At 36.3% G+C, this 27,068-nt stretch overlaps 1 protein-coding gene across 1 annotated transcript; it reads right to left on the reverse strand.

The window, feature by feature from the left end:
• Positions 1-5,999: 5,999 nt before the first annotated feature.
• On the reverse strand, positions 6,000-22,893 carry tlcd4a (TLC domain containing 4a). Its single transcript, XM_053494522.1, has 7 exons — positions 22,603-22,893; positions 15,029-15,189; positions 14,032-14,121; positions 13,829-13,887; positions 11,748-11,842; positions 7,984-8,057; positions 6,000-7,816 (listed from the first exon to the last, which is right to left on the reverse strand). Exons 2-7 carry the CDS (start codon positions 15,181-15,183, stop codon positions 7,501-7,503), a joined length of 789 nt encoding a protein of 262 aa, XP_053350497.1. The 5' UTR covers positions 15,184-15,189; positions 22,603-22,893; the 3' UTR covers positions 6,000-7,500.
• Positions 22,894-27,068: the final 4,175 nt, after the last annotated feature.

The raw sequence follows: 27,068 nt of genomic DNA on the forward strand, positions 1-27,068 counted from the left end.
TATGGGGATGCCCCTCCCTACCTCAAAGAACTTATTACCTCACATACGTCCACACACAACCTCCGCTCTGCATCAGTACATCTTTTGAAACCTCCTAAGACTAAACTTCATACTATGGGAGATAGGGCCTTTTGCTCAGCTGCACCTAGACTGTGGAATGCTCTCCCTAAGCATCTGAGGACACCACAGACTGTTGACGCTTTTAAATCTGGTCTTAAAACTTATCTTTTTATTAGAGCTTTCTGGTCGAATTAATTTGTAGCACTTTAAGATTTGCTTCAAATATAAAGTGAATTATAAATAAAATGTGTTATTATTATTATTATTGTTAAGGAACTGTTTCTCATGAAGACCACCCTGGATAGGAAGACCAAAACTTACCTCTGCTGCAGAGAAGTTCATTTATTTATATTTAGAGTCACCAATTAACAGCATTAAGTAGTAGACACATCTCAATATCAACTGTTCAAATCAGATCATTGCATATTTTGGATGCCTTTAGCATTATTTTACAATATAAAAATCAGGAAGGGTTTAACAAAAGTGTGGCTTTAACCATTCAGAAATTACAGCCATTTTCACAAACACATTTTATGGACACACAAATAATAGAACCAGCAAACATAATTACAAGCATAAGGATTGCCTTAAAGTAAAGTACTTGGATAAAAATCCCTTTCACGCAATGACTGGCTGATGTCTGGAACTTATGGGCATGACCAAATGCTGAGTTTCCCCGCATGAGATGCTTTGCCCGGCCTTTATGGCAGCTGCCTTCAGCGGCTGGATGTTTGTAGGTTTTTCTGCCTTCAGGCATGTTTTCAGTAAGTAAAAGGCACTCTCTATTGGGTTGAAACAAGGTAACAGGTTTGGCCAGTGAAGAATAATCCTTTTTTTTTCGTGTTGATAAACTCTTGGGTAGCTTTCACTGTATGTTTTGGGTCATGTTCCAACCGCAATATGAATATCAGTTTTGCAGCATTACCTGAATCTGAGCAGAGAGTATAGCTCTAGACATTTTAAAATTTATCCTGGTTCTTTTATCAGCATTTAGAAATCATCAATATAAACCAGTGACCCAGCTTTATTGGTACCTATACATGCTTGTGCCATAACACTGCCTTCACCATGATTGAGAGACGACGTTTTAAGCTTTGCATCCTGAGCTGTTTCTTTTTCTCCATACTTTTCTCTTACCATCATTGTTACAAGTTATTATTTGTCTCATGGCAAAGTCTGATCTGGCATTTCTTTACTTGATCATTACCATGGTTGGCATCTTGTTGTGAAGCGTCTGTATTTACTTTATAAAACTGACTCTTGACTGTAGAATTTGACAACAACACACCTACCTGTTGTCATCCACTTTAGTTGTATTCAATGGCCTTTTACTGTTGCTGAGCTTGCCATTTAATTTCTTATTTTTTAAAATGCTGCATTGGTCACTCCCAATGTTGTTGCTACTGTATCTCTCTGATGGGTTTATTTAGGTTTCCCAGCATGGTGACGGCCACCTTTACTTGCATAGACACCTTTTTGGACTCAAAAGGTGAGAATGCATGTGAACTGTGTGTGTGTGTGGGTGTGTGTGTGTGTGTGTGTGAACATATTTAGTATGCATTGCTGTCTTGCACAATGCTCCAAAATCTTGAGTTGACAAACATAAATGATAATAAATTTGTACACATTAAACCATTCCTTGAGCCCTCGTTCACTGCAGCAGGGGAAACGCTTCTACACAGAATAAAGCTGATCAGTAGGAATAACAGTGTATTTTTTAGTATTTTTCTATAAGAGATTGAGCAGACACAAACCAAAAGATCAGAATACGTCTACAACACAACAGAGCCACAATATTTCCTTTAACTTTCACTCATCTAAACTATGCGGCTGCTCCTGTTAATGTCACACAGCGGAATTGTGTGATCCAAATGGGGAATAAACACTCAGTATGTCTGAAATCTGCCCACTTTGTAAGTTAGGGTGTTTTTGAGGGTGTATTTTTGTTTTTAACATTTGGTGATACATTTAGCTCTGTTTATGATTCCTTCAATTCTTTCAAGGCATGCAAGGATAAGCAAAGCAGCCCCATGACATTATTAAAACTTCTGAGGATCAGTTGTGCTTTTTATGTTTGTCTTTCAACGGCAGGGTCCCCCTGGTATTTGTTCTCAGTTTATTGTGCAGCAGTGGTTGAAACAATCACACCAGATTTTTCCATTTCAGCTTTTGACCTGGATATTTGACATGAACTTTTTTTTTTCCTTTATTTTTTATTTTTTTAGGTTTGTTCCAGCTTCTGGTAATTAGAGACTAGGTGCTTAGTGGTTGCAAATAATAATATAATAAACTGATGGTAATTTTCTACTTTTTTCTTTTATATAGTATTTTTTTGTTTGTTAAATCATGTTCTGTTTATCATCAAACAAATGTAGACCTAAGCAGCTTCAATGCGTACTTAAAAATATATAGTGCATTGTGTAGAAGCTTGTGTGGCAAGAATGCTGTTAGTTGGCAGCTTCACATTAAAGAGCACTATTTTAAGGGAAACTCTACTAAAAAAACCATAGTGAGTGACATTACATGTCTGCTACTCCTTTTGGAAAGTGAAGCTTGTGGAAACTGAATGAATCATTGAATATAAAACTAAAGAAAAATAAAAAAATTTAGTGAAGATTCAGTTAATGGAGTGGGTTAGCAACAAGTGGTTGGGTCATGGTCCACTAACTTCTACCTGGAGATGCCTATTAATGGAACCCACTGACTTTAGAAGAAATTCACATGAGTGTGACTAGTCGGTGGATATCATAATACTGCTCAGTCAATGGTGGGCATCATAAGAAAAGATGCATATGGATGCAAATCTTTCTCCTGCTATAGAGTAAAAATGTAGCTCTGCCTATTGTCACAGGTTTTCATGTAGAGAGCTTCAAATTATTCAAAATACATAAACCTGGCAGAAATGATAAAACAATCATGTAACTTAAGGACTTCAGGATACAAGAAATTAATGTTGACCAGCCAGCAATTCAACGTCTATCTTGTAGAAGCTAATAAAAGGTGGAAAAGTTCACATGGCGTTGAGGTGTATTTTACACTTATTATGTGTAAAAAAGAAGGTTTTAACCTCCCCAGCTGCCTTTGCTTCTTCTCTCAGTTCCTCCTGCATTTCTCAGTGACTTCCCCATCCTATTTAACCTCCTCCACCACATGTCCCTCACCACTAACACCTGCTTCTCATCTTCCAGTTCCAAAAATGGGACGTGACCAGCAACAATTGTGTACTACCGTAGAAGCACAAACGGTTACGGTTCTTAGATTTTTTTTTAAACAGCTCACCTGCGCCATCTAGTGGCCTGGAAAAGTACAAACTAGTGCTTTCACACTTCAATTGTGGTTTAATTAGGGTTCAAATGGTAAGATCCCATATACTAAGACATGACTTTCACCAAATGTCCAAAATAATGTTTCTCAACATATTTTTTTCAAGGAACAGTAATCAGAATATACGGTAACCTGAAACCATCTGTGGAAACGATGCAAAACTTCACAATCAGATCTTGCACCATGTCTTAATACAATTAACTATAGTAATATTGCGATCAAGCCTTATTATTATTCCCTATCTGCTACTGCTTCTAAAAAAAATCACTGACCTTGCTGTTCTTATTGCCGTTCCAACTGTATATAACCTGGAGAACTTTATTAGGAACACCTGTACACCTATTCTTACCTATTTTTAATTAGCCAATTATGTGGCAGGATTGCAGTGCATACACTCACACAGATAGAGAACAGCAGTTTTAGGTCATTTGTTTTCTACAACTGCTGATCTGGAAGAATTCTCTAAAGTTGCGATGGTACAATAAAGACAAAAATATCCATTGAGTAGCAGATCTGCAGATGCCTCACTTTGTTAATGAATAGCCAGGCTGGTTAAGCCAACAGCAAGGCTATAGCGACTCAGATAACCGATTTTGTAGAATTGTGGTAAGCAGAAATGCATTTCAGTATGCACTGAGAATTAAAAAAAAACGTAGACAGATAAGCTACAACAGCAGACGATCACCTGAAGTTCCACTTCTCTCAGATAAGAACAAACCCACTATGTACAATTATGTAAAAAAAAAAGAAAATAAACAGACAAAAAAAAAATAGCTTGCTTTGAAGAATTGTGATTTCTGCTGAAGTACACAGATGGTGGGTCAGAATTTGTTGTCAACAGCATGAATCCAACCTGCCTTTTGTTAACAGTCCAGGATGGTGGAGGTTGTATAAGGGTGTGTGGAATACTTTTTTTTTTTTTGCTGACCATATGCTATACCTTCATCAGCACAATTTTCGCTTCTTCTAATAAGTATTTCCAGCATGCACCGTCTCTAACTGGCTAATGGTCTTTACCATAAGCAGATCTAAATTCAGTAAAACACCTTTGGCATGGGGGAGAACAGGAGATTCATGCCATGGACGTGCACCTGACAAACCTGCAGGAATTGTGTAATGCAATCATGTCAACATAACCCAGAATCTCAAAGGAGTATTTTCAACAGTTGTTGAAAATCCATTTCATGAAAGCTTGAGGCTGTCTTAAAAGTAAAGCGAGGACATACACTATACAGTGTTCTGTGAGAGCACATACAAATTGCAATATCGTTCCTGTTCTGCAGGCTTTGACAAAATTGGTAATGTTTTCTATATAAATGCAGAATCTGCTTTATTTCATTTTTACCCTCATTTAGGTAAATGACTTTATTATATGTTCTCTCAATCTAAACCATAAGTGAGACAGTGTCTTGCAAAGATTTCTTTATGTTAAACTGCTTCTACAAGGATCCAGACACTAACCCAACAAGCACTCTCTCACTCACACCTCATGCATACACTATGTGCCAGGGCATGAACTGAGCACACTGCAACAAATAAATATATATTTACCAGGAATATTAAATATACTTTTTGTTGTTGCTTTAATGGAACTAAACTATTTGATATAAAATACAATAAGTGAAGGTGCTGCTGACACTGAGCATCATGATAGGTTAGATTACACTAAATCCAAATGATCATATTGCTTTATTGAGCAAATTGGGTTATTGGGTCAAAGAAAAAAAAATAGATGACAAGGTTTAAAAATCAATGAGATGTAAGCAACATTCTGGGCCCTGCTTCATACAAATCACATCTGAACACAGTGAGGCTGCTGGACGCAAAGCAATGAAAAGAAAAAACTGATTTATGACCATTCTTCAATATAAATAATCATGTTACATTAAAACTTAAAATTTATGCACCAAGGTATATCCTTACTAATTAAAGTCAAGTTAACATTCCCAGAATGGAGACAATTTACATCAGCTATTCACTGAGTTTACAGCCATCACCGTGATTTTTAGTTCTCACACTAAAGGTTTACACAAATGTATTTATGCATTACATTAATCTAAAACAGAAATGGATTTATATCTGCTATGAAAACATTTCACATTCTTTTTTCAACACAAAAAAAAAATATTAAAGGAATCTAAAACATGATTATAGGGCAAAAGTTTTAAAACCATATTAAGACATATTTTATGCTGGTGTACCTGAATCCACACTAAAGAGCATAAATAAAACGTAACAACAAACTTTTGTTTCATCATTCATCCATTAGACAAAAGGCAAAAATATGACCAAAAAAAAGAGAACCAAAGACCTGCAAACTCAATCCAATTAAAACACATAATGGCATCAGACTGTATAGAAAATTGCCAAGTAATATTTATTAAAAAATAAAAAGGCATCTAAAACAAGCAAATGCAGACTGTTATGACCGGCCTCCTCTTGTAAGTACAGAAACTGCCCTGAATCTGCACTGACTATTGTGCTCCACAAGGTAGAGCAAGAATTCAAGTAATTTATTCAATAAAAAATAAGATTTCTCTCAATTTTAAAGATCAAATAAATCCTCTACATCATATGTCATCTTACACACATACACACACCGTGTATATATATATATATATATATATATATATATATATATATATATATATATATATAGTATATACTTTTCAATTTTATAATAGAAAATAATACATGGTATCCAGTAATATTATCATTGTAGGTGATTTTTCAATCAGCTTCAAGACTGTGTATGAATATTCTACACTAAAATTTCATACAAAGTGACATGACGCACCTCAAGCTGATTTCAATAAGTCCATGTTACCGTTGTTATTCTGTAAAGATCTAATTTAGATATATCACAAACACCTTTTCTCCATACATAATACAATTCATTTAAAATAATAAATATACATGTACATGCTGATTCAGTTCTGATTTAAAATAAATAAGGCATGATGTAGAAAATATTTGCTGAATGTCCAGTTACCTTTGCTTTACTCAGAGCATGTAAGGAACATCAGTCGTAGGGTAATGCCCATGCCCAAAGCCTTTGACAATATATTAAACTGTTTATATTTTAATGTCACTGTACATAAAATCTAAAATGAGTAACTGTGCATGTCCATTAATATTTCTATCAATGATGCAAAACATTCGGAGAACGACACTGCAGCATGCGCTTAACCCCTGTACAAACAACGCTGTGTTGTGGAGAATTTCAAGTGTATGTGTGTGTGTGTGTGTGTGTGTGTGTGTGTGTGTGTGTGTGTGTGTGTGTGTAAACCATTTCAAAATCACAGTTTATTAATCAAACCTGTCTCGCAGTAAAGGAAAAGCTCAGCAAGAAACTGTCCAGCTATATTCATCATCCTCAAACAGAATCTAGGAGTTGTCCATTCCAGCATGGTTTCCAAAAAGCAAAGACAGAAATGTGTCTCCTATTACATAAACAAAGTGCACTTCTCTTTTGATCGCAACAATATCGGTATAAAATATTTATGTAAATTTATAAAGTTTGTGCACATTCACAGTTAAACCTTCCCAGCATCCTTGGCATTAAGGGGTCGTCCTGTTCAGACGTCGTCTGTGATGGAGTCGTTGATGAAATACAGTGAAGGTAAGCACATGAGCACGTCCTTTACAGTTAGTGGATGAAGTGTAACTTCAAAGTAAACATGTTGGCCATTCGTGTTTACAGGTGGCAGTGACTTTCACGAATAAATTAGAAAGACGGGGCACATTTTGACCTATTACGGTGTTTTTCAGGTTAAACTTGAAAATATGTTCAGCCAATAACAACATAAACAGCTCAAACATACTGAAAATAAAAAAATGTGGTGCGTAAACTGCTGTTTAAGCCATTTCAGTACGTAGAATAAGGGAAAATCATCAGCCGTCTTAATCTGACATGACTTGTCTGCTTGCAGTAAAAAGCATCAACAAACTGTTGATGTTCTGTATTGCTCTGGGGTGAATTCTCCTATTACCATCTTCAAAAGTAGGTGAATTAGTCTAGCTATGTGGCTGCTGTTAGCTGACTCACAATCCGTCACTTGAAAAACAATTAAGTGCGGGTCTTCCTCGATACAGAGACTGAACTTTCTTCCATGCTTAGTCCATTTTTCCATTTTCTTGAGTCTGGAATTTTATATGCTGACTGGAGCGCAGAACCTTATAGCAGCCGCGTACAATCTTATGCATCCACATGAGGTTCATGATATCCAAACAGATGCTGGAAAAGATCCAGGCACCACGGCCACCAAACGATACCCGATAGAAGGCCTCCGTGCCGTATACAAAGTACATACGGCTGTAGTAAACAGGCATGACTGCGACGCGGACCATGAAAAACACAGCCGCCATGAGCACACCATTGGCAATGTTGAGTCTGGAGGATTTAGGGTAACCTAACACTTCAAAGAACCAGCTGCAAAACACGGGTACATCCATATGAAAAGAACTTATAATTGACTGTATTTTTACTAATTGTACAATTCATGTGTTTTACATGTAGCTGGTTTACTGTATTTAATAAAGAGGTTGTGGCTCACAAGATCCTCACAGAGACTGAACAAAAAGCATTGAAGCACCTACCGCTGGTTCACACATGGGGTAGAAAACTCCGCAAGCAGACGGAAGTTAGCAAAATAAGGCAACATTCCTTGGCCCTGGAACAACACAGTGAAGAAGAAACACACAATGATAGACAAAAGAATATAATAACCAGGCAACCGCATTGGCTTGATAACACCAAAATGTTTAAAAATCTTTCTAGTTTTGTGGAAAACAAAGCAAAACCTTAGTTTTACTTGATATCATATAGCTAGAATGAATGAATGAATGAATGAATGAATGAATAAATAAATAAATAAATAAATAAACACCCTTCCTGCAGAGGGGCAGAACCATGACCAAACTCCTATAGCACTAAAACTCAAAAAAAAAAAAAAAAAGAGAGAGATATAATGGCAATCCTTGTCACAATTAAGTTTATACAGTATGTTTTAAAAAAATTTAACTGCAGTGAGCTTTTATGACGTTTCTGTAAACAACCTGTACTAATACTTTATGCAGACCATTATGCATTAATCATTATGTAGACTGCTATAAATCACTGTTTTATGCCCTTCTTAAGCATCAGGATCAATGTCATCTTTCAGCTTAAGACTAAAGCTCTCACATAGCTTTATGCATGTTCACCCTTTTATTGCTAGGCCAGTATAGGCAAACATGAGTAGCACACTTACCTTAGGGGTGTAAATAAATTTCAGTGTTAGAATACTTACTCAACTGTGGACAAAGACCACAAAAAAAGAGGAAAACACCAGCATTTGCATGCTAGTACTCCTAGGTACTGGTAAGTCCATACTGTAACTGGGCTTCATAGCTGTGCAGTGTTCTGCAACAGCACAACAGCAGACAAGACAGAAAGGAGTCTAGATCTAGATCAGCCAAGTCCTGTCCATTTGATTAAAAAAGCACTAACTTTGCTCTGGTATTTTTTGCATGTTTGGTAGTCACTTAAAGTGGGACTGCCTTATTCAAGACGTCATGTTAGATGAAGACAGAGACAGACAGGACAAATTCTTTGGAAAATAAAAGGTGCAAACTCAAAGCAAACACAAAAGATAAGCTGCAACACCAACAACAAAGTTTTCTTCAACATGCACTATAAATAAATAAAAAACACATATGCTAAGATATATTCCATAGACCATATGCATAGGTCCTTCAGTTTAATCTGGTCTATATTGAAAAAGCAACAAGAACTAATCAATATTGCTCAAAAATTGTACGTAAATTGTAAGTGTACACTACAACCTCACAGAATAAACTGACTATTAAAATCTGACATCAATGATATTCAGCAAATGATTTATGAGAACTGGCATCAATGTCAAAGACACTGTATATTGTTATTTTTAAGTGCATGTGTAAAACTAACAAACCATCAAATAACACAGGAAAAAGCAACGAAATAATGCTCGTGACTTTTTAAACAACAACAAACAGGAATAGAACAATGCTGCGAGACTGCAAGCTTCATAGTGAATCTATGCTAATTTTATATCCATGAATATTGTTTATAATATTTCTGTTAGCTCTTTTCGTTTTTAATTTAGCAGTTATGAAAGTGTCCAGTAACAGTATGGCCCTACGACAACATTCAATTAATGTTTCTGAAGGAGATTTAGATTTCCTTTGGAGGTTGGTATTGGTCACAACCTGTTTTACCTAATAAATATACATTGTGCTCTTTACAGAAATCAGCCAAAGAAACAAAGTAATAAAAAGCGAAACCATTGCACCACAGAGCTGAGCACTCTCACATCCTAATAACAAGATGAATGTTTTTGCTAAACAAATTACTTCCTGCAATGCACTGAATCGTGGGTCAGAACAGATTTCAACATTAACTTGATACTGTATGGGAGGATGGCCTGACAATTCTGTAATGTCAAGACAGCACTCAGCCACAGTCATATGGTTATCTTTTAGAAGTGAATTATGTGGCAAAAATGCAAAGAAAAATTTCAATTCATCATCAGTGATTGTATTGTTTAACCATCCTTACTCTCCAAAGCAGCACTAGAAAGAACAAACAGATTTCTCTTTAAATCACATCTCATATGCACTATATTGCCAAAAGTATTTGCTCGCCTGCATTCTCTTGCATATGAACTTGAGTAACATCCAAATTTTATGTTTAATAGAGTTTAATATATGTTGGCCCACCCTTTGCAGCTATAACAGCTTGAAATCTTCTGGGAAGGCTTTTGGTGAGTGTTTATGGGAATTTTGGATCATTTTTCCAGAAGTGCATTTGTGAGGTCAGACACTGATGCTGGACAAGAAGGCCTGGCTCGTAGTTTCCGTTCTAATTCATCCCACTGGTGTTCTATCAGGTTGAGGTTCAGGACCAGTAAAGTTCCCCCAAAACAAACTCGCTTATCAATGTCCTTATGCACCTTGCTATGTGCACTGGTGTGCGGGCATGTTGGTACAGGAAAGGGCCATCCCCAAACTGATCCCATAAAGTTAGCAACATGAAATTGTCCAAATGCCCTTCTGGAACAATGGTCCAGAATTCCCATAAACACACTCCTAACCCTTGTGGAAAACCTTCTCAGAAGTGAAAGCTGTTACAGCTGCAATAGGTGGGCCAACATTATATTAAAATATATGGATTAAGAATTGTATGTTACTCAAGTTCATTAAGACAGGCGAGCGAATACTTTTGGCAATATAGTGTATATTTAAGGAAATTTAAGGAGAAATTTTATTTGGTCTTTATACACATACACACAATGTCAGCTCCTGTTAATTCTTGCACCATCATCTTCCCAGAGCAATTTATGTTATTCATAGGCAGAACAGTTTAAAAGATGGCTAGAGAAATACAGAATAGGGAGAAAGTTCTCTCGTATGAAAAAAAAGATAAGCATGCATTCAGCAGACCCTCCTCCAGAGGCAGCAGGGGTGTGTGTCAGATATGAGCTGGTTCCTACATGCACCCAGCCAATGCAAGTGAAAAGCATGGTGGAGGAAGGGCAAGAATATGCGAGACGGCTTTCGCCATTGACGTCAATAAGCATTCCATGCAAAAAGTACCATCATCATCAAAGCCATAGTCAACAGAACCTGGCAACCTAGAGTAACTTACTAACAGAGCCAAAGGTGAACAGCAGTAGCTGCCATTTTTGTGTGGTTAATTAATTAACTAAACTGGTTAACTAATTAAAATTTTAGATTTGTGCTCACATTAACAGTCAGCAGGTCTCTCAGAATTACACTGTTAAAGCGATTTCAACAGTAAGCACAGTTTTGGTGCTTACTACAAATAACTTGTGAATACAAGAGACTAACATTTCAAAAATCCAGTCAATTGTTAAGATTAGGAGGTCATTATAGTTTCTTTTTTTCACTAAAATAAACTAAACAGACTAAACTATAACATGCATTTACAAAGCAAAAGTGACAGTTTCTGGAAAGTTCTGGCTGTGGTGTCTTCTCCTCACTATAACAACAACTTAAGCAATTTACATATCAAACTACGGCATCACTGCCAGGGAAACACATTTATTTAAATTTCATTTGACCATTTATATACTCAGAATGAATAAAAAAAATAACATTCACCTCTCATCTTGTGCATAATTACCAACTACACCATTATCTTTGTGCTGTGAATAATGCTAGTATTACACACTGCATCTGATCTAGCCTGGATGTGTTAGGAAGGAACAGTGAGGTTTTAGCAGCCACTTCACACCCATCAGGCGTCACAACTGTTCACCCTTGTCTGTCTCTTCCCCATCTTGCCTGCACATTGTGCTCTTGGACAATAGGGAACTCACCAGTACAAAGTAGTAAGCATACAATGCAGCCAGGTGGTGAACTACAAAAAACTTGTCCCCTATCGCCCTCCAATAGTAAAATATGAGCAGCAGATCTGAAAAAGATGCAAGAACAGGGGAAATATTTAAGCTACAAACAACCTGTCAGACTTCTCAGACTTTTTTTTATATTAAAAATATATTAAAGATCAGCGCATCACTTATAACAGCGTTCCCTGCAAATATTAAACTATTAAACAGTTATGGCAATTAAAAACTTCTACTTCTACTAACACAGTACTTCACATATTTGCAGAGTCATAGGGATATTATTTGGCGACACGTTAAATGACCTTATGAGGACAGCTTTATGCATTTATTATTTTACATACAGTATATCAAGGTTCTGCAAATTATTGTGAATGTGGGGCAAATACACATTTACTAAAGGCCATGGATATTTTAGTCATGGTTTAAACAGAGCTGGTGTTAAGATTTCTTTATATCTTGAGATTATTTCTAAAATATATACTGTAGTTCGTTCAAAAAGTATTAGAATGGCAAGGCCAAGTCTTTGCTGAAAACTGAAGACATTTGAGTTTAAGGTCAAAAGATGGATATCAGACTAGCTCAGAATTTCAACTTCCATGATATTCACATTTAGATGTTTCGGGGAAAAGAGCACCTTTTGTTTAAACCCACCCCTTTTTTCACCTGGCGGAACAATTTCACTCACCTAGTGATCAAAAATATTGGAACACGTGCCTAAATGTTTAAGCTTCGTTTAAGCCATGGGATTCACCTGTAAAGGCTGCATTTTTTTGTTAAAAATAGATAAGCCAACATCAATACTGGAGAGCTGTCTATAGGACAAAAAGCAAGCCACTTATATGGGAAAATAGGAAAAATCGATCAGAGCCATTCCAGAAGCATTAGTTAGAACAGGTTAGACAAAGAAAACAGCATCAGTTGTTCGCTGAATAAAACAACTGTATTTCCTTCTAGCTCTCCCTTTTAGATATGCTGTCATATCTGGTACTTCCAAATTTTCTGCTTGCACTCTGCAGAAAATATATGCTTGGCTGTGAGTATATCTTACTGTCTCACTCTATCTCTCTCATGAGTTTCCAGCGATCCTGACCACTTTGGCCCTCCAGACCTGTCAGACACATCCTCTGCTGCGCTTCTGATTGGAGTTCTCATTGCATGGAGACCTCTGGCTCACTGCTGAGGATGGCCCTAGAAGATAGTCTTGGACTGATGTGGGAAGTATTCCTTTGATAGCTTGTAACTTCAGTCACTATATAGTTATAGAACCAAAATTGCCGGGAACGGTTTTGTACTTGAGCCTCAACGGAATGAAAGTGGACTTAAACATCTTTCTTGTTGTATCAAACTTTCAACCTCATAGTACACTGGCAAAAAAGGTCACCATTTTAGAAAGGTCAAATTACTGGGCTGCAATGAAAACAACTACAGAGATTTGAAATTACTGGGACTGGAACCCTTCAACACATTATCAAAGCTTGGAAAGATATTACTGAACTGTCAACTTTGTCGAAGAAATGTGGTCGAACAAATCATAAATGAAGATCACCTAAACACATGGTGAATATGCCTGGTAAACAAAAAAATCAACAGTAAAAATAAATACTTTGCTTTTAAAGTAAGAGCATTTCCATATGCACACAATGTGATGAGAAATCCCCTGTTTGGTGGTTTGATCCATACTGTTTGTTTGCAAGCAAACATGCAACCAAACAGTATGTGTTATTTACATAAATTAATTTAGGACTATCTGATCCAGTACTGTTAATCACCTAAAAATTAAGTGGTTCCCAAAGTGATCATTATCACATTTATACATTGATTTCACACCAAGATCAGAAACCAAGATCAAAAAGGTACCTGTCTTATAGTTAAAACAAAAGAATTGTCATCCCACTTCAAGTTTTTTGAGCAGCTTCAAGAACAAAGGTTTTGCTTTATAGATTTGTACATTTTGGACAAGTCTTTAATATTAGTGTATAATTCAACAAACATGTCTCACAGCAGTGTGAGGCAGTTTCAAATGCTCCCAAACTGCAGGATTGAACTCTCACCAGATATGAGGTAGCCTGTTGTTATTCCCACGTTTATCTTCACCAATGTTGGATCTCCCCTGTAGGGTTAAAGACAGAGTAAATAAGTCACTGCTGTGCCCCTGTGGCATGGAGAACGACAGAGAATCGCCTCCAGCTGTGTTCATTCCTACAGTGCAGTACTGCCACATAATTCTCTGCATGCAATATGACTGTTCTCTTACCACACAGGGTCCTGATTTATGGCTTCATCAAAGAAAAGGATGTAGAGGCAAAAGAGCCCAACCACTATGGCATGCAATGTGGACACAGTCCTAAAAAGAAAAAAAATGAAAAAGAAAATGGACAGCATATAGTATCTGAATGAAACAAATAGTATGCCAATCACACAATTAAAGGTATAAATGCTTAAAAAATTAATTGCTATTAAAAAATAATCCATTTCTGCTCCTCTGTCTGTCAGATCATATGAAGCAAGCATGTCCTCCTGCTCCTCAAACCTAACAAAACCATTTGCACGACACACCCCTACTTAGTTGCAGCACATCATATCACATCAACACAATCCGAAATCTTATCACTTTAAATTTAACTTGATTAGAAATATTACACACGTGACAAAGTGTCAACAAATCCTTTATTAGTCTTCATGACTCAGATTACACTACAGTGTGTAGGTGGCCTCATTTGTGTGCCCACTACTCTTTTTAGATTTATCCTGTCATGTGTTTTTTCCCAGTATTTCCAGCAATCAGCCTACTCTAGATAACAGTTAAAAAGACAATCTGATCATTATAATTCATAATTCACTATTTTCTCACACATTTCATACTCATTCCCCTAATTTCTTTTGATTTTGTAAAGTTGATTGACAAAAGACTATTGTTATAATCGCCATATAAATTACACTGAAATTTAATATAGATAAAGCAAGCCATTAGCGTGTTTGCATATTAACATGTTTAGCATTTTTATATATTTGTTTTTATTGAAGGAAGAACAGAAATGAACAGTTGCAAAAAGAGTTAACAACGTTCCTCTTGATGTCACATTTTTATCCCTTTTACACAACCCACCCCCAGAACACACATACACAAAAAAAAGAAAAATCAAAAGTTGAAACATTACCAATAGTGAGGAAATGATTAACGATGTTATTATCCCATTAGGTCGGATGTTTGCATGATTGACACACTGGAAGGTGTGTGGTATGCGTGTTACCTTGAGTTCCACTCAATTTGTTGCTTGTGGCTGAGTTTCAGGAAGCCTGGGCTGATCCTGCATGACAACCAGGGGCTCAGGCTGTGGAAAAGCCACTGAAATACGCAGAAACTGACAGTGGCGATGAGCAAGATCAGCTGACTGAAGGCGTCCATGGCCACCTAAGAGATGGAGGAGTGCAGAGAGGAGTGCAGAGAGGTGAATTGAACAAAAAATAAATAAATCGATGAGAAATAGTACCTGTGGCTGAGCTCAGCCCATACTGATGACTCTTTGTACATATACCTGATGATCAAGAAAGCAAGCAACCTTTGGATTGTACAACCTTTGTGCCACTGAGACTGAGCACATACAGTTCTACGCACAAGGACACAAGTGAAGTTCAGTGTAGCATTGGCTTAAAACTGTCTGTCAAACTATCGTGCCTTATTTTATTTAAAGCAGCATTCAGATGCCACAGATCAATGTCCTGCATGTCATATTGAGCCCTGGAAGAGCTTCAACAATTTAACTCTGGGATCTATAAGCAGTCGAGGAGCACAGCAAAACAAGTACAATTAATTTGACACAGACGTGCAAGGTGGCTATCTGTGAACGGACGGTTTTGCAGACATAAACTTTACTGCTCTTATATTTCCTACACTGAGGAACATCAAGCTGTCCGTTAGTTCATCCACCCTGAGCTAACCTCATAAATCAGTCCAAAATCCTACAACAAAATAAAAAACTTAGTGATGTAACGATATTTTGAAACATACAAATGGATACTGATAACCAGATGGTTCTAAAACCATATTGTATTGACATCTGCACATTTATAACCTACATGCTGCTGAAAAATCAACTGTTTTATTGGTTTTAACATTCAGCTAAAATTTTAATCCGGAGTGAGTTACAGAACTGCCTATGATTTAAAAATACCATCGCTATTTAAAAAAAGCCCCAAGGAATACATATTAACAATACTTAATATTAGTCCACTTAACGTTCTTTATTATTTTTAGATGTAAACCAAATCTTTACAGATTAAGCCTAAATCTATTTACATAAGTTGATCACTGTTCTCCTGTATACAAATGGCTGTAAAAATTGGATTATAAGTAAAATACATTTTGCCTTTAGAGTTATATGATAGTGACAGGGATGATATGATAATAAGGGATGCATTTAGTTAATCAAAAAATATATGCAGGACACTAAAATTGATATTTTGTAATGACATCAGGCTCTGAATATGGCCTCTATAGAAAACCTGTAGTTTGAGACACAAGAAGTCCACATGCACCATCCAAAATGGATGGTGCATGTTCATTCAAAAAGTATGAATAAAAATGTCTAACAGGTTCTAAGTTCCTGTCTTATAGCTATAAAGCTCTTAAATTTAGAAACCAAAATGCAAGAATTCCATTAAGCTAAATTTCCTGCCATAAATAATCAAAGTGTATTAACACAAAATCATACAGAATCAGAAAATGGGTCTATATGATCTGTATCATATAGTTATTTAATCTAACCTACAGTAGAGTGGTGCTTTATCCAGCCTCAGTCATAATCTTTCCAGAGCCTGAATCCACCATGACCCTGACCAGGATAACATGCTTACTGAAGAAGAATGAATAAATAGTCACCATAAGTCACCATAATGCATATAGCATAGCTAGCAAATGCACTGTCTGAGCATAATAAAAATAATAATAATAATAATAATAATAATAACAAAACTACAGTGGTATCTCGGCATATAAATTGAATCTGTTGAGGCGAGTTCTTAAAGCAAAATTTCATACTGCAAAACAGATTTTCCCGAAATAATATAACGCAGATAATTCATTCCAGCCACCTAAAATTATTAGCGATTTCCAGAACTATAATCATTTTTGCATGTAAAAAACAATCAAAGAAAGGAATGAAAATCCATAAAAATAAAGTAAAAAAAAAGGAAAATATAAAATAAAAGACATAAAAGACAACCTTACTTAGAATGAATTTATGATTCCTCTTTGGACTGGCTACTTTTTTTCTTGCTGCAGTGCTTGCTAAAATTTTTGGGACCCATGGTGCTATGTCTTTACTAAACCTTGCAAAAATGCAAAAAGAATAAACTCACAAAATGCACTTTGTGCATGGTGTTTGCTTGGTGGGTTTTCATCTTGGTGGGGTTCCTGCTCAGTGGAGTTCCTCCCACATTCCAAAAAAGATGCAGAGTAGGCTAATTGGCAACCCCAAATTGCCTGTAGTGTGTGAATGAGCATGTGTATGTTTGTGTGCGCGCAGGTACTCTGCGATGAATTGGCACCCCATCCAGAGTGTATCCTGCCTTATGCCCTAAGTCTCCTGGGATAGGATCCAGGCCCTCGTGATCCTGTGGTATTGACAATGAGTGAGTGAGTAATAATTAAAATAATAATAATAATAATAATAATTATTATTATTATTATTATTATTAGAAGTAGTAGTAGTAGTAGAATTGCACATTTGATTATTACTGAGCTCCTTTTTGTTTGTTAAATCACACAAACATTTCACAAACAAGCAAGAAACTATTAACTTTTCCTGAGATATCACAAACACTATGTGACTCATACCGGGTTGGTCTTCCAGTGAAAAAATACAGAAAGAATGAGAATGTCTTTGTATTTTAGTCCAAACTGAAAGTAAAACTCAGTAATTTTCTCCATGCCTATTGAACAATGCATGTCTAACCCTATTCCAAGAAGGAATTCCCTATTCTAAAAGAAACGTCCTTTGACTTTCAACTGTTTTTACTTTCAGTAAACTTAATGTGTAAATATTTGTATAAACACTAAAAGAGTCAACACCATAAGACATAAACTAAAAATGTTTCACAATGTGTCCCTGAATGAAGGGAGGCTCAAAATCAAAAGTTAACGACCATTCCACAGGTGCATGTTAATTAATTGATTATGGTTAATAAAACATGCATGGAAAACATTGTTTAAACCCTTTACAATGAAGATCTTTATTCAACATGGCTGTGATTTCTGCTATATTTTTTATGATGCAACGTCATAAAAACAACTGTTTAAGTGAAGTATAATCACAGTCATTCATGATTTTTTCTGACCACATTTCTTTCACAAAGTTGACAGTTCAGCACTATCCTTTTAGTTTCAATAATGTGTTGGACAGTTCAATTCCAGCCTTTGCAACAATATCCATAGTTGTTTTCTTAGTTTAATGCAGGCAATTAATTTGACTCTTTTGAAACTCTCATTGTTGCCAGCTAAAACTTATTAATTACTGCAGTAATTATCTAATCAAAGGCCCTTACACATTTGCTTATTTAAATTTATATATATTTTTTGGACCAGGCTATATAGGTGAATAAGCTCATATTTTAGTTGACAGGCAGAACCACAATGAAAGCTATAAATGAGAAGTGTGTTAACAAGCTAACTCGGTACAGTATGTGTTGGATTCTTTAGCAACAGAACAAACTTCAAAGGCAAAAGGCTGTCTCTGCTGAGCATAGTGATCACTATGGTTACCACATAAGAGATGCACATGAGACATATGAAAAGCAGCTGTATGAAAATCTCTCCTAAGAGTTTCAGGGAACTATGGGAACACTGCTTGACATGTTAAAAACTCATTTGTCTCATCTTCCCATAATAAGCCAAGATATTGATCAGGATATAGCAGTGAATAAGAGAAGATTGTTTTCCCTATTCTACTGAAGAATGCTAACAATTCTGAAGGCTCTTCTCATACATGCTAAACTGACAAAATGGTAAAGAAGATATCTATTGGTCTTCGAGATGCACTTGAAGATACACATACACTTGAATGTACTGAGTTTACATTTAAAATACAGTACTGTATTTGCCATTTAGTTTTGCTAAACTGTTTCTGTTTTCAAGCAATTAAAAAAATCAAAAGTCACAAATGTTTAAAGTTCTTTAGTTTCTTTTTACCCAAAACAGAGACGTGATCCTAATAATACTACTGCATACTAACGCCGTTGTTTCACAACAGTTCTGCACGCCTCTGAAAAATATAATCTACTCTATAAAAAAGACCATAAATTCTGCATTTTATCAACTTGCTGGGTGCAATATTTTGCTGACTGGTCAATTTTATTCTGGTCAATTATTTAATTTGTAGAGTATGCATGAAAAGGTCTGTAATAGTGTCTGCTTACAGTCAGAATAAAGACAAAATACTGTTCAAGAGCAATAGCGGGACAATTTAAACCATTATATGAATCAGAACTATACATGAACATAAATTAATCTATAAAGATAAAAATATTAGTTTTATGCAGCAGAGAGCAGTTTTCTGAAACATATTACTCCAGTGAGCTTCATAATGCTATTGCATTCTTTAATGTTTATTCTGATCATAATAGCAGCGTTGTTTGGACAGACATCATATATTAATATAAAGTTTAAGCAACTTTGCTGTAAACATCTCCCAAAACCTGGTAGCCGGCTCACCTTAAGTTCACAGCTTCTGTTCTAAAAGCTTTAAATGACAGGAAAAGCTGTGTGTTTATAATTCACTACTGTTAGTTGTCAACTCGTCAATAAACTGAAGCACTACCCATCGACAGCCTTATCCAGTAAATATTAGCCCAATAACTCTGAATTTCTGAATGTCAAGAGAGAACACAAACTGTCTTTAAGCAAGCTACCATCATACATCTAATGTTACTCTAAGGTATGTTAAATATGTTCACTGAATTATGAAATTCTCTTTCTTGAACACTGCATTTACAATAATGTTTTTTTAATCCACTCTTTTTGACTGAGGATTATTTAGCATAACATCCCTTGGCACCAAATTCTGGCTCTACCATCTGTGTGCTTCAGCAGTCTTCAACTGTCCAGTTTTGATGAGCTTCCCAATGCAGCCTTAGTTTTCTGTTATTGGTTGACAGAAGTAAAATCTGATATGGCCTTCTTCTGTTATAGGCCATCTGCCTCATGTTTTGACATGTTGTGCATTCTACATTCTTCATTTATGTGGTTCTGTAGCCCAGTCATCACTGGATTATGCCTTATACATAATAAATCCAACTCCCCAGGTATGAGAACATGTTCTCCATTAAACAGTCATTTTCCAGACTTAAATGCACTTCTGACCAAAGTAGTTTTTTAAAAAAAATCATGGAAATCATCCAAAGTACTTTTCCCTGTGGCTATAACTGCTTAAAACTATATGAGGTACACCACCCTGCACTGCACCTGTTGACAAATTGGTTACAAAGTAGTTGTTTAAAAGCATTTTTTTTTTTTTTTACAATAACCTTAAAACATACTCAGTTATACTTTGTACTATGTGTATTACAGATATATTAACTGATGTATTCAGTTAAACTTTACACTGTCCACTATATTAGAAACACCTGCGCACCTTCTCATTTACTCAATAATTCATTCAAATTCATTCATGTGGCAGCAGCACAATGCAATCCTTCAGATGGGATCCTGCAGGTCAAGGGCTTCTGTTATCATTTGCATCAAACATCAGTATGAACAAAGTGTGTAATGTCTGGCATTTTACCCATGGCATGGATTTTTGGAACCAGAAGGTCTAGTTTGAGTGTTGCATAAACTGCTGATCTCTGAAAAATTTCACACAAAACAGTCTCAAGTCTCGGGAAACCCATCGCTCTCGCGTGTGAATGAAAGAGCGCTGGTTTTGCGTTTAATTTAGCGTTTACGGCAGAGGGATCATTTTAACACATTACACCATTTATTGTGCAACTGGCAACCCAGCCTGTTAGTTAAGGGTGCTGCGTTCCGATCGGTAAGTAGTTTCTGAGAAGTAGACTGCACAGGAAGCACACCTTAAAGTACACTGTGGCACAGACAGCAGCAATCGGCTCTCCACTGTTCTTCCTGTGATATCCCGGATGTGAAGACCTGAAATTTTGCAACCTGAATTTTGTTACCTGTATTTTATTACCTGTATTTTTGCAACCTGAATTTTTTCAACCTGAATTTGTAAAATTGAAAAATAATGAAGATTGTATTTTTAACACTTGAAAATATTTTTGAACTGTAATTTAGTAACTTGAATATTTTTGCATTGAATTTTAAATGTTTGGATTACATTTTCACTTGAAATGTACAACCACAATAAATTGCAGTGGCAAAAATTTCAAACATTGTAAATGCTCTACGGATCCTTTTCAATTCAGATCAAATTGCAATGCAGAAAAACACGGGGTTTTTTTTCAGTTTATGTAATTTAACCTGCTATTTTGCTTTGAGGATTTTTGGCACTATTATACTTCCATAATTATGAAGCTTTAAGTCTATTTTAAAGCTATTTTTAAGGTAATTAAAAATGCACACATGTTCACCATTAACATTAAATCCATGATGCAAACCTTTAATAAAAAATAAGCATAGCTGGCTGTCTAACACTGACACTTTAGTGTCAGGGGAATGTATTTAAAGTTCTTCCTCGTATACTGCCAAAGTGCCAGCTGTGAAGGGCAGACGTCTGTGTACGTCAACGTATGTAAAGCAGCAACCCAGCTAGGAGAGTAAAAGTCGTTTTAACTCGTTCAGGCAATATGGTCTTGCTCATTTTAAATAACGTGTGTAGATTGAATTCCAAAGCACTTTATTTCCTTATTTAGGCTGCAAGCAAAGCCAGATTCCACTGTTTGTTTTGGATAACACTGCTATGCTGGCAATTCTTCAAAGACTGGAGTTAACTGGAGTTAAATGCTTACTATTCTCAAATTCAGCGAACAGAAATCTAAACATGAACTTGTTAAAGGTCTAAGGGATCAATATCAAAATGTTTTAAAAAGGTGCGAATCCTGTTGTTATAATAAAAGGTATATGTGGACGGAAAGAATTAAGACCAACAAGAGCACGGATGTTTATGTCTGTTTGAAGAAAAATATATTAAACATATTATTAAGTCAATTATTACTATTAACTGAAAACAAGTATAAAATACCAGGAACCTGCTCAAAAATTAACCAAACCCTACTGCGGAAACTTGAAAACACTCAATATCAGCTGTAACTGTGGTCGCTGGTGAACGCTGCATATTTCCCACTAAAGACATTTCCAGGAAGAAAAAAAAACGATACATTTGAGCATATTTCCTGTCTAAAGAGCTAGTATGCAAGCAGTTACTAACCTTAACAAGCACCAAGCTCAAAAGAGCTTCAATAAATCCCAGTTTGTTTTGTTAGGTGTGTTTCAGTGAGGAAGTTAACGTTTCACACATAGCAGCGCTACAGCTACTGTATAAGTGCTATGTATTTATACTAATGTGCACATATTAATGATAATGATGATGACTAAAACATGCTGCGGTGTGTAACAATAACACGCAACAACAAACAAAGCTCCACATCTATAACAGCGTTAATTTATACAGTACATGCTGTGATTTGACTGTAGTCTGCGTTTGAATGAAACCACTCGGTGGAAAACATGGTGGTTTGTCGTACAGTAACTAACATGTTTTGAAACCCTAGGCCAGATCTCCTTGCAATGCCCAGAAAACAAACAAACAAACAAACAAACAAACAAAAAGCGTCACTTTAACCACATGCTGTTCAAGTTAGTGGTCATACCTACCTCTTGTCAAACATCGACCATGTTAGCTCAGACACTGCAATCAGTTCCGTCGCTGCTGTAATTGTCAGCTACTTGAGCTCGGCGCTTGAACGCATCATGAGCTGACAAATTCTGTCCAGTCCGCTCCCTCAGCAGCAACACTGTCCGCCCTCCAGCATCTGAGGTCGGTTATCCGCTGTTTAATGGCATGCGCGGTAAAACTTGTTTGACTGAGCATAGCAGAGATGGAGCATTGCTAAATCAGGATGCTGCAAACCTGATGCGCAGAACAGGAGAGGGTTACTGCAGGGCAAAGCGCTGTGCGCCGTCGTGGGGATCAGGTTTCACTCTCATTTTCATTCTTAAAGACATACAGCGCGTTCATACTGCTCCGGTGTTCATGTCTCGTCATATATGTGTGTGAGTGTTGTAAAAAAAAATAATGCAAATTTATTTTATAAACTAAGAGGCAAAATGTTTCATTTTGCTTGCTGTACTGGATGTTTGACATAACATTTATTTGTTTCATAAATGATAATCATAATTATGTCAGTAGGTTTTATTATTCATGCAAATTTAGCGAGTAATACGATATGATGGCTGATTGTTTTTCCATGTTTTCATTTATCATATTCTTTTATCCAATGCCGCTTATAAATGAGCTGATCAGATGAAGTGGATTAAGGTGCAGGTTGTCCAGAGTTGGGCTGAGCTGATCTACCTTTTCCAATGGATTTGTCATTTTCCATCTTCTTCTATTGCTTGAATAAATGCTTAAGATTTATTAAGTGACCTTTTGTTGTGTTATTTCTTTGAAAGATCTTAATTTTTTTTTTTTACTTCTTTAAATTGAGTTGTTACCAGCTTATAATTCTGTATTACTGTTATTACTATATTTGTGTAGCTCTACACTTAGAGTAAGATCAAACTGTTTAGTGCTGTTGTCTATTTAGCTGTACCTCTACGTGGTTTTTACTATTGGTCAAACTCGCCACACAAACATGGACACCACTGATTTAATGGTCCTATCACATGAAAAGATCTACCTATGACTTCTCTCTACATATAAATATAGATATAAAAAATTATGAACTAATAACTATGTAACCCTTATACAGTTTGTAGCATTATTAATATCTGAATACTTGAAACCTTGCAGCACAGTGACTTAGTGGGTAACACTGTCGCCATTTAACTCCAGGGTCCAGGTTCGATTCCTGCCCCATGTCTGTGTGCATGGGTCTGCCTGTGTTTGGTGGGTTTTCCCCCACAATCTTTAAAGTTAGTGTCTACCAACTTGTCAGACGAAGCTGGAGTTTTCTACAGGGTTTCTCATGGGGCTAAAATTAACAGCATGGTGGAACTGGGGTTCAAACTAACAACCTCCTGTATAGTCCAGTGATCTAACCACTGAGCTCCTGTTTTGTTTTAACAGCCTGGATCCAGTTCATAATTTTATGAAGATTAAATCATGGCACCAATTTGGATTTTAGGTCTCCACCAGTGAAATTAGGAACTAAATTAAAATATTAATTTCAGCCTTTCCCCAGGGGATAGCAATAGTTTGGGGGCTGAACTCCAAGTGGAGATACATTTTTCTATTTGATTGCATAATTAAATACACCACAAAAAAAGAAAAATGTTGTATTTGTTGCATGCTGTAATCAAAGCAAAAGGCGGTCTTACAAAATATTACACCGCCTTTTGTGCTTTTTATGATATTTTGTTGCACTGCCTTTTTTAATTAATCCAGAGTTGCAATAATTTTACAGCCCAGAATTCACATTGATGACAGATTTGAAAGTTTCTTCATCACATCTCAAACCCTTTTAATAAGTTTAATGTTAAGACTTGTGGTGGCCAATTCCCTTCATCTGCTTCCCTTATACATCTCAGAAATAGCCCTTCGGGTTTTAATATGGTGTTAAATAGTTCATCACCTGATTCCAGTTATTTCAACAATCTCCTTAGGTGTTTTCTTTGCTTTGTGCAGGCCACTAATATGACCCTTCTGAAACACAGTAACAACTCCCTCCAGAGCCTGGGTTTGATTCCCGGCCAGGGGACATTTGTCTCTGTGTGCATGGAGTTTGCATGTTCTCCCTGTGCTTGGTGGGTTTCCTCCGAGTACTCCGGGTATTCCGGTTTCCTCCCACAGTCCAAAGACATGTAGATTAGGTTAATTGGCATTCCCAAATTGCCCGTAGTGTGTGAATGAGTGTGTGTATGTGTGTGTCCCTGCGATGGATTGGCACCCTGTCCAGGGTGTACCCTGCCTTGTGCCCTAAGTCTCCTGGGATAGGCTACAGGCCCACCGCGACCCTAAATACAGAATAAAGCGGTATAGATGATGAGCTCGAGTGAGAGAGTAGAAGGTGCTCACTGCATCTGATAGCGTTAAAAGTAATTAAGCAATTAAAGCCTTTTAAATGTTTGCTTATGTACAATATACAGCAAACTTGTTTTGCCCAAATAGTATAAGACAGCCCTCATTCCTAATGTATATAAGATGGCAAGGACCCCATGGCCTGCACAGTTTTAACACTTGTGAAATAGATGGATTTCTTCAAATTAGAAGAAATGGCAGAAGAGATGTAGGAAAGGAGATATGATGATGATGATGATGATTGTTATAATAATAACAATCATCATCAATAATAATATAATAATAATATTAATAAACATTATTATTATTATTATTATTATTATTATTATTATTATTATTATACGGTTGCATTTGCAGAATATCTGATTTGTTGCATGATGTAAAATGAATTGCTACATAATGACAGTATTATGCTACCTTTATAGTTGATCATCTGTACTTGGACATATTTTGTTTTGATTATATACAAGTTAGACATTATGTTGTGGATTTAAAGCACTGCACATACTTCAGACTAGACTTCATTATAGCAAATTCAATGAGTGTTAAGCCCTGGTGCAGTGTAAATACTGTAGACGACAGCATGCAACTCATCTCTCAGTGCTTTTATTTTAATGGTACATACCCAACGAGATGAGGTAGATTGTTGATCTGCCTTAATAGGCATTTCTCCCATAGCCCAATGCACTTTGGGGCTGGACCAATTTAAAACAGGCATATAATTTGTAATATTTTTTAAGAAACCCAAGCACAGGTAATGTAAACTCCAGCACACAGACCATGGAAGGTAGGAGGTAAGATTTGAAACTCCAACCCTTGAGGTGTGAGGTGACAGTGAAATCCCAAAACCATGTGCCACCTCTAGCATTAACTAGCTGAAGTTATTTTGTCAGCGTGACCTTTGCTAAGCGCATGTTGATGCAAGTGACCTAGGTTCATATTGTGTTATCATAATATTATAAAAAATAATTAAGTGAAGGGCTCCTTTAATAAAAATGCGCAAAATGTTTATATAATATACAACACGTGTAGCTCTACTGTGCTAAAATCTATTCCTGCTTACGTATGTATTAGCTTGATGCAGATTAGACTAATTGTCTTTCACAAAATTTCCAATAGTGCGTAAGTGAGTGTGTGTATATGTGTGTCTGTCCTGCAGTGGATTGGCACCCCATCCAGGGAGTACCCTGCCTATTGACCTAAGTCTCCTGGGATAGACAGTAGTCCTCCTGTGACCCTGTATAGTGAGTATACCCAAAAACTTTATGAACTGAATAGTTGGCATTAAAGAGGTTTCTGATGTAAGAGATCTCTTAACAGATAGTTGTTCATTACCAGTTTGGTTTTGTTTACAAAAGTTACAAATATTTAAGAAGACTGCAAGGATGGTGTCCTGGTGTGTTGTATCCAGCAAAAACTCATGGGACGATAGGGGATAAAGAGCACATTTTCTATTCATGGATTTCTTTTAACTGGCTTCATTATTAATTGTATAAAATAATTTCTCCTCAGTGCCATGCTAGCAGTACTCCTTTTTTGTGGTTTCTTTTGGTCCACCAGGGGGCAGACAGTTTACATTGAAATATTATTTAAACTGGTGGGAGCAGTCAGAGCACAAACAGTGCACCACAAATCATAAGAAAAATCCAGAATCTTCTGGCCATATAATAATAATTATTATTATTGGCTTGCATCAGAGATCATCTATTAACTTTACTTTAACTTTACTAGCTTTAAATGAATTACTCCTAAATCTTTGTACGCAGTCAAACAATATAGCTTCACTGATCTAGTCTGCTTTGTATTCCTCTGGCTGCCTGAGATCAAATTGATTCTTTTCATAAATGGTGTTATGGCAGTATCTATGAAATTATGGCAGAAGTTTTATTAAGTAGTCCACGCTTGTGTTGTGCTCGTCTGTTTTTTAGCTAATGTTCAGTCTGTACATAAGATGTCTAGACGCCTTTAAGCCTGCATAATACCTCTAAGAAAGAGCAATCCTGAATATTCCCTCATAATTACTCCAACATTATGTAAACAAAGTGAATTCTTGTTCATGCTTACATATAGCAGGCCGGTTATAATCATTTAAATCCAACAA

The sequence above is a fragment of the Clarias gariepinus genome, chromosome 4, assembly GCF_024256425.1.
Source record: "Clarias gariepinus isolate MV-2021 ecotype Netherlands chromosome 4, CGAR_prim_01v2, whole genome shotgun sequence".
NCBI classification, from domain to species: domain Eukaryota; kingdom Metazoa; phylum Chordata; class Actinopteri; order Siluriformes; family Clariidae; genus Clarias; species Clarias gariepinus.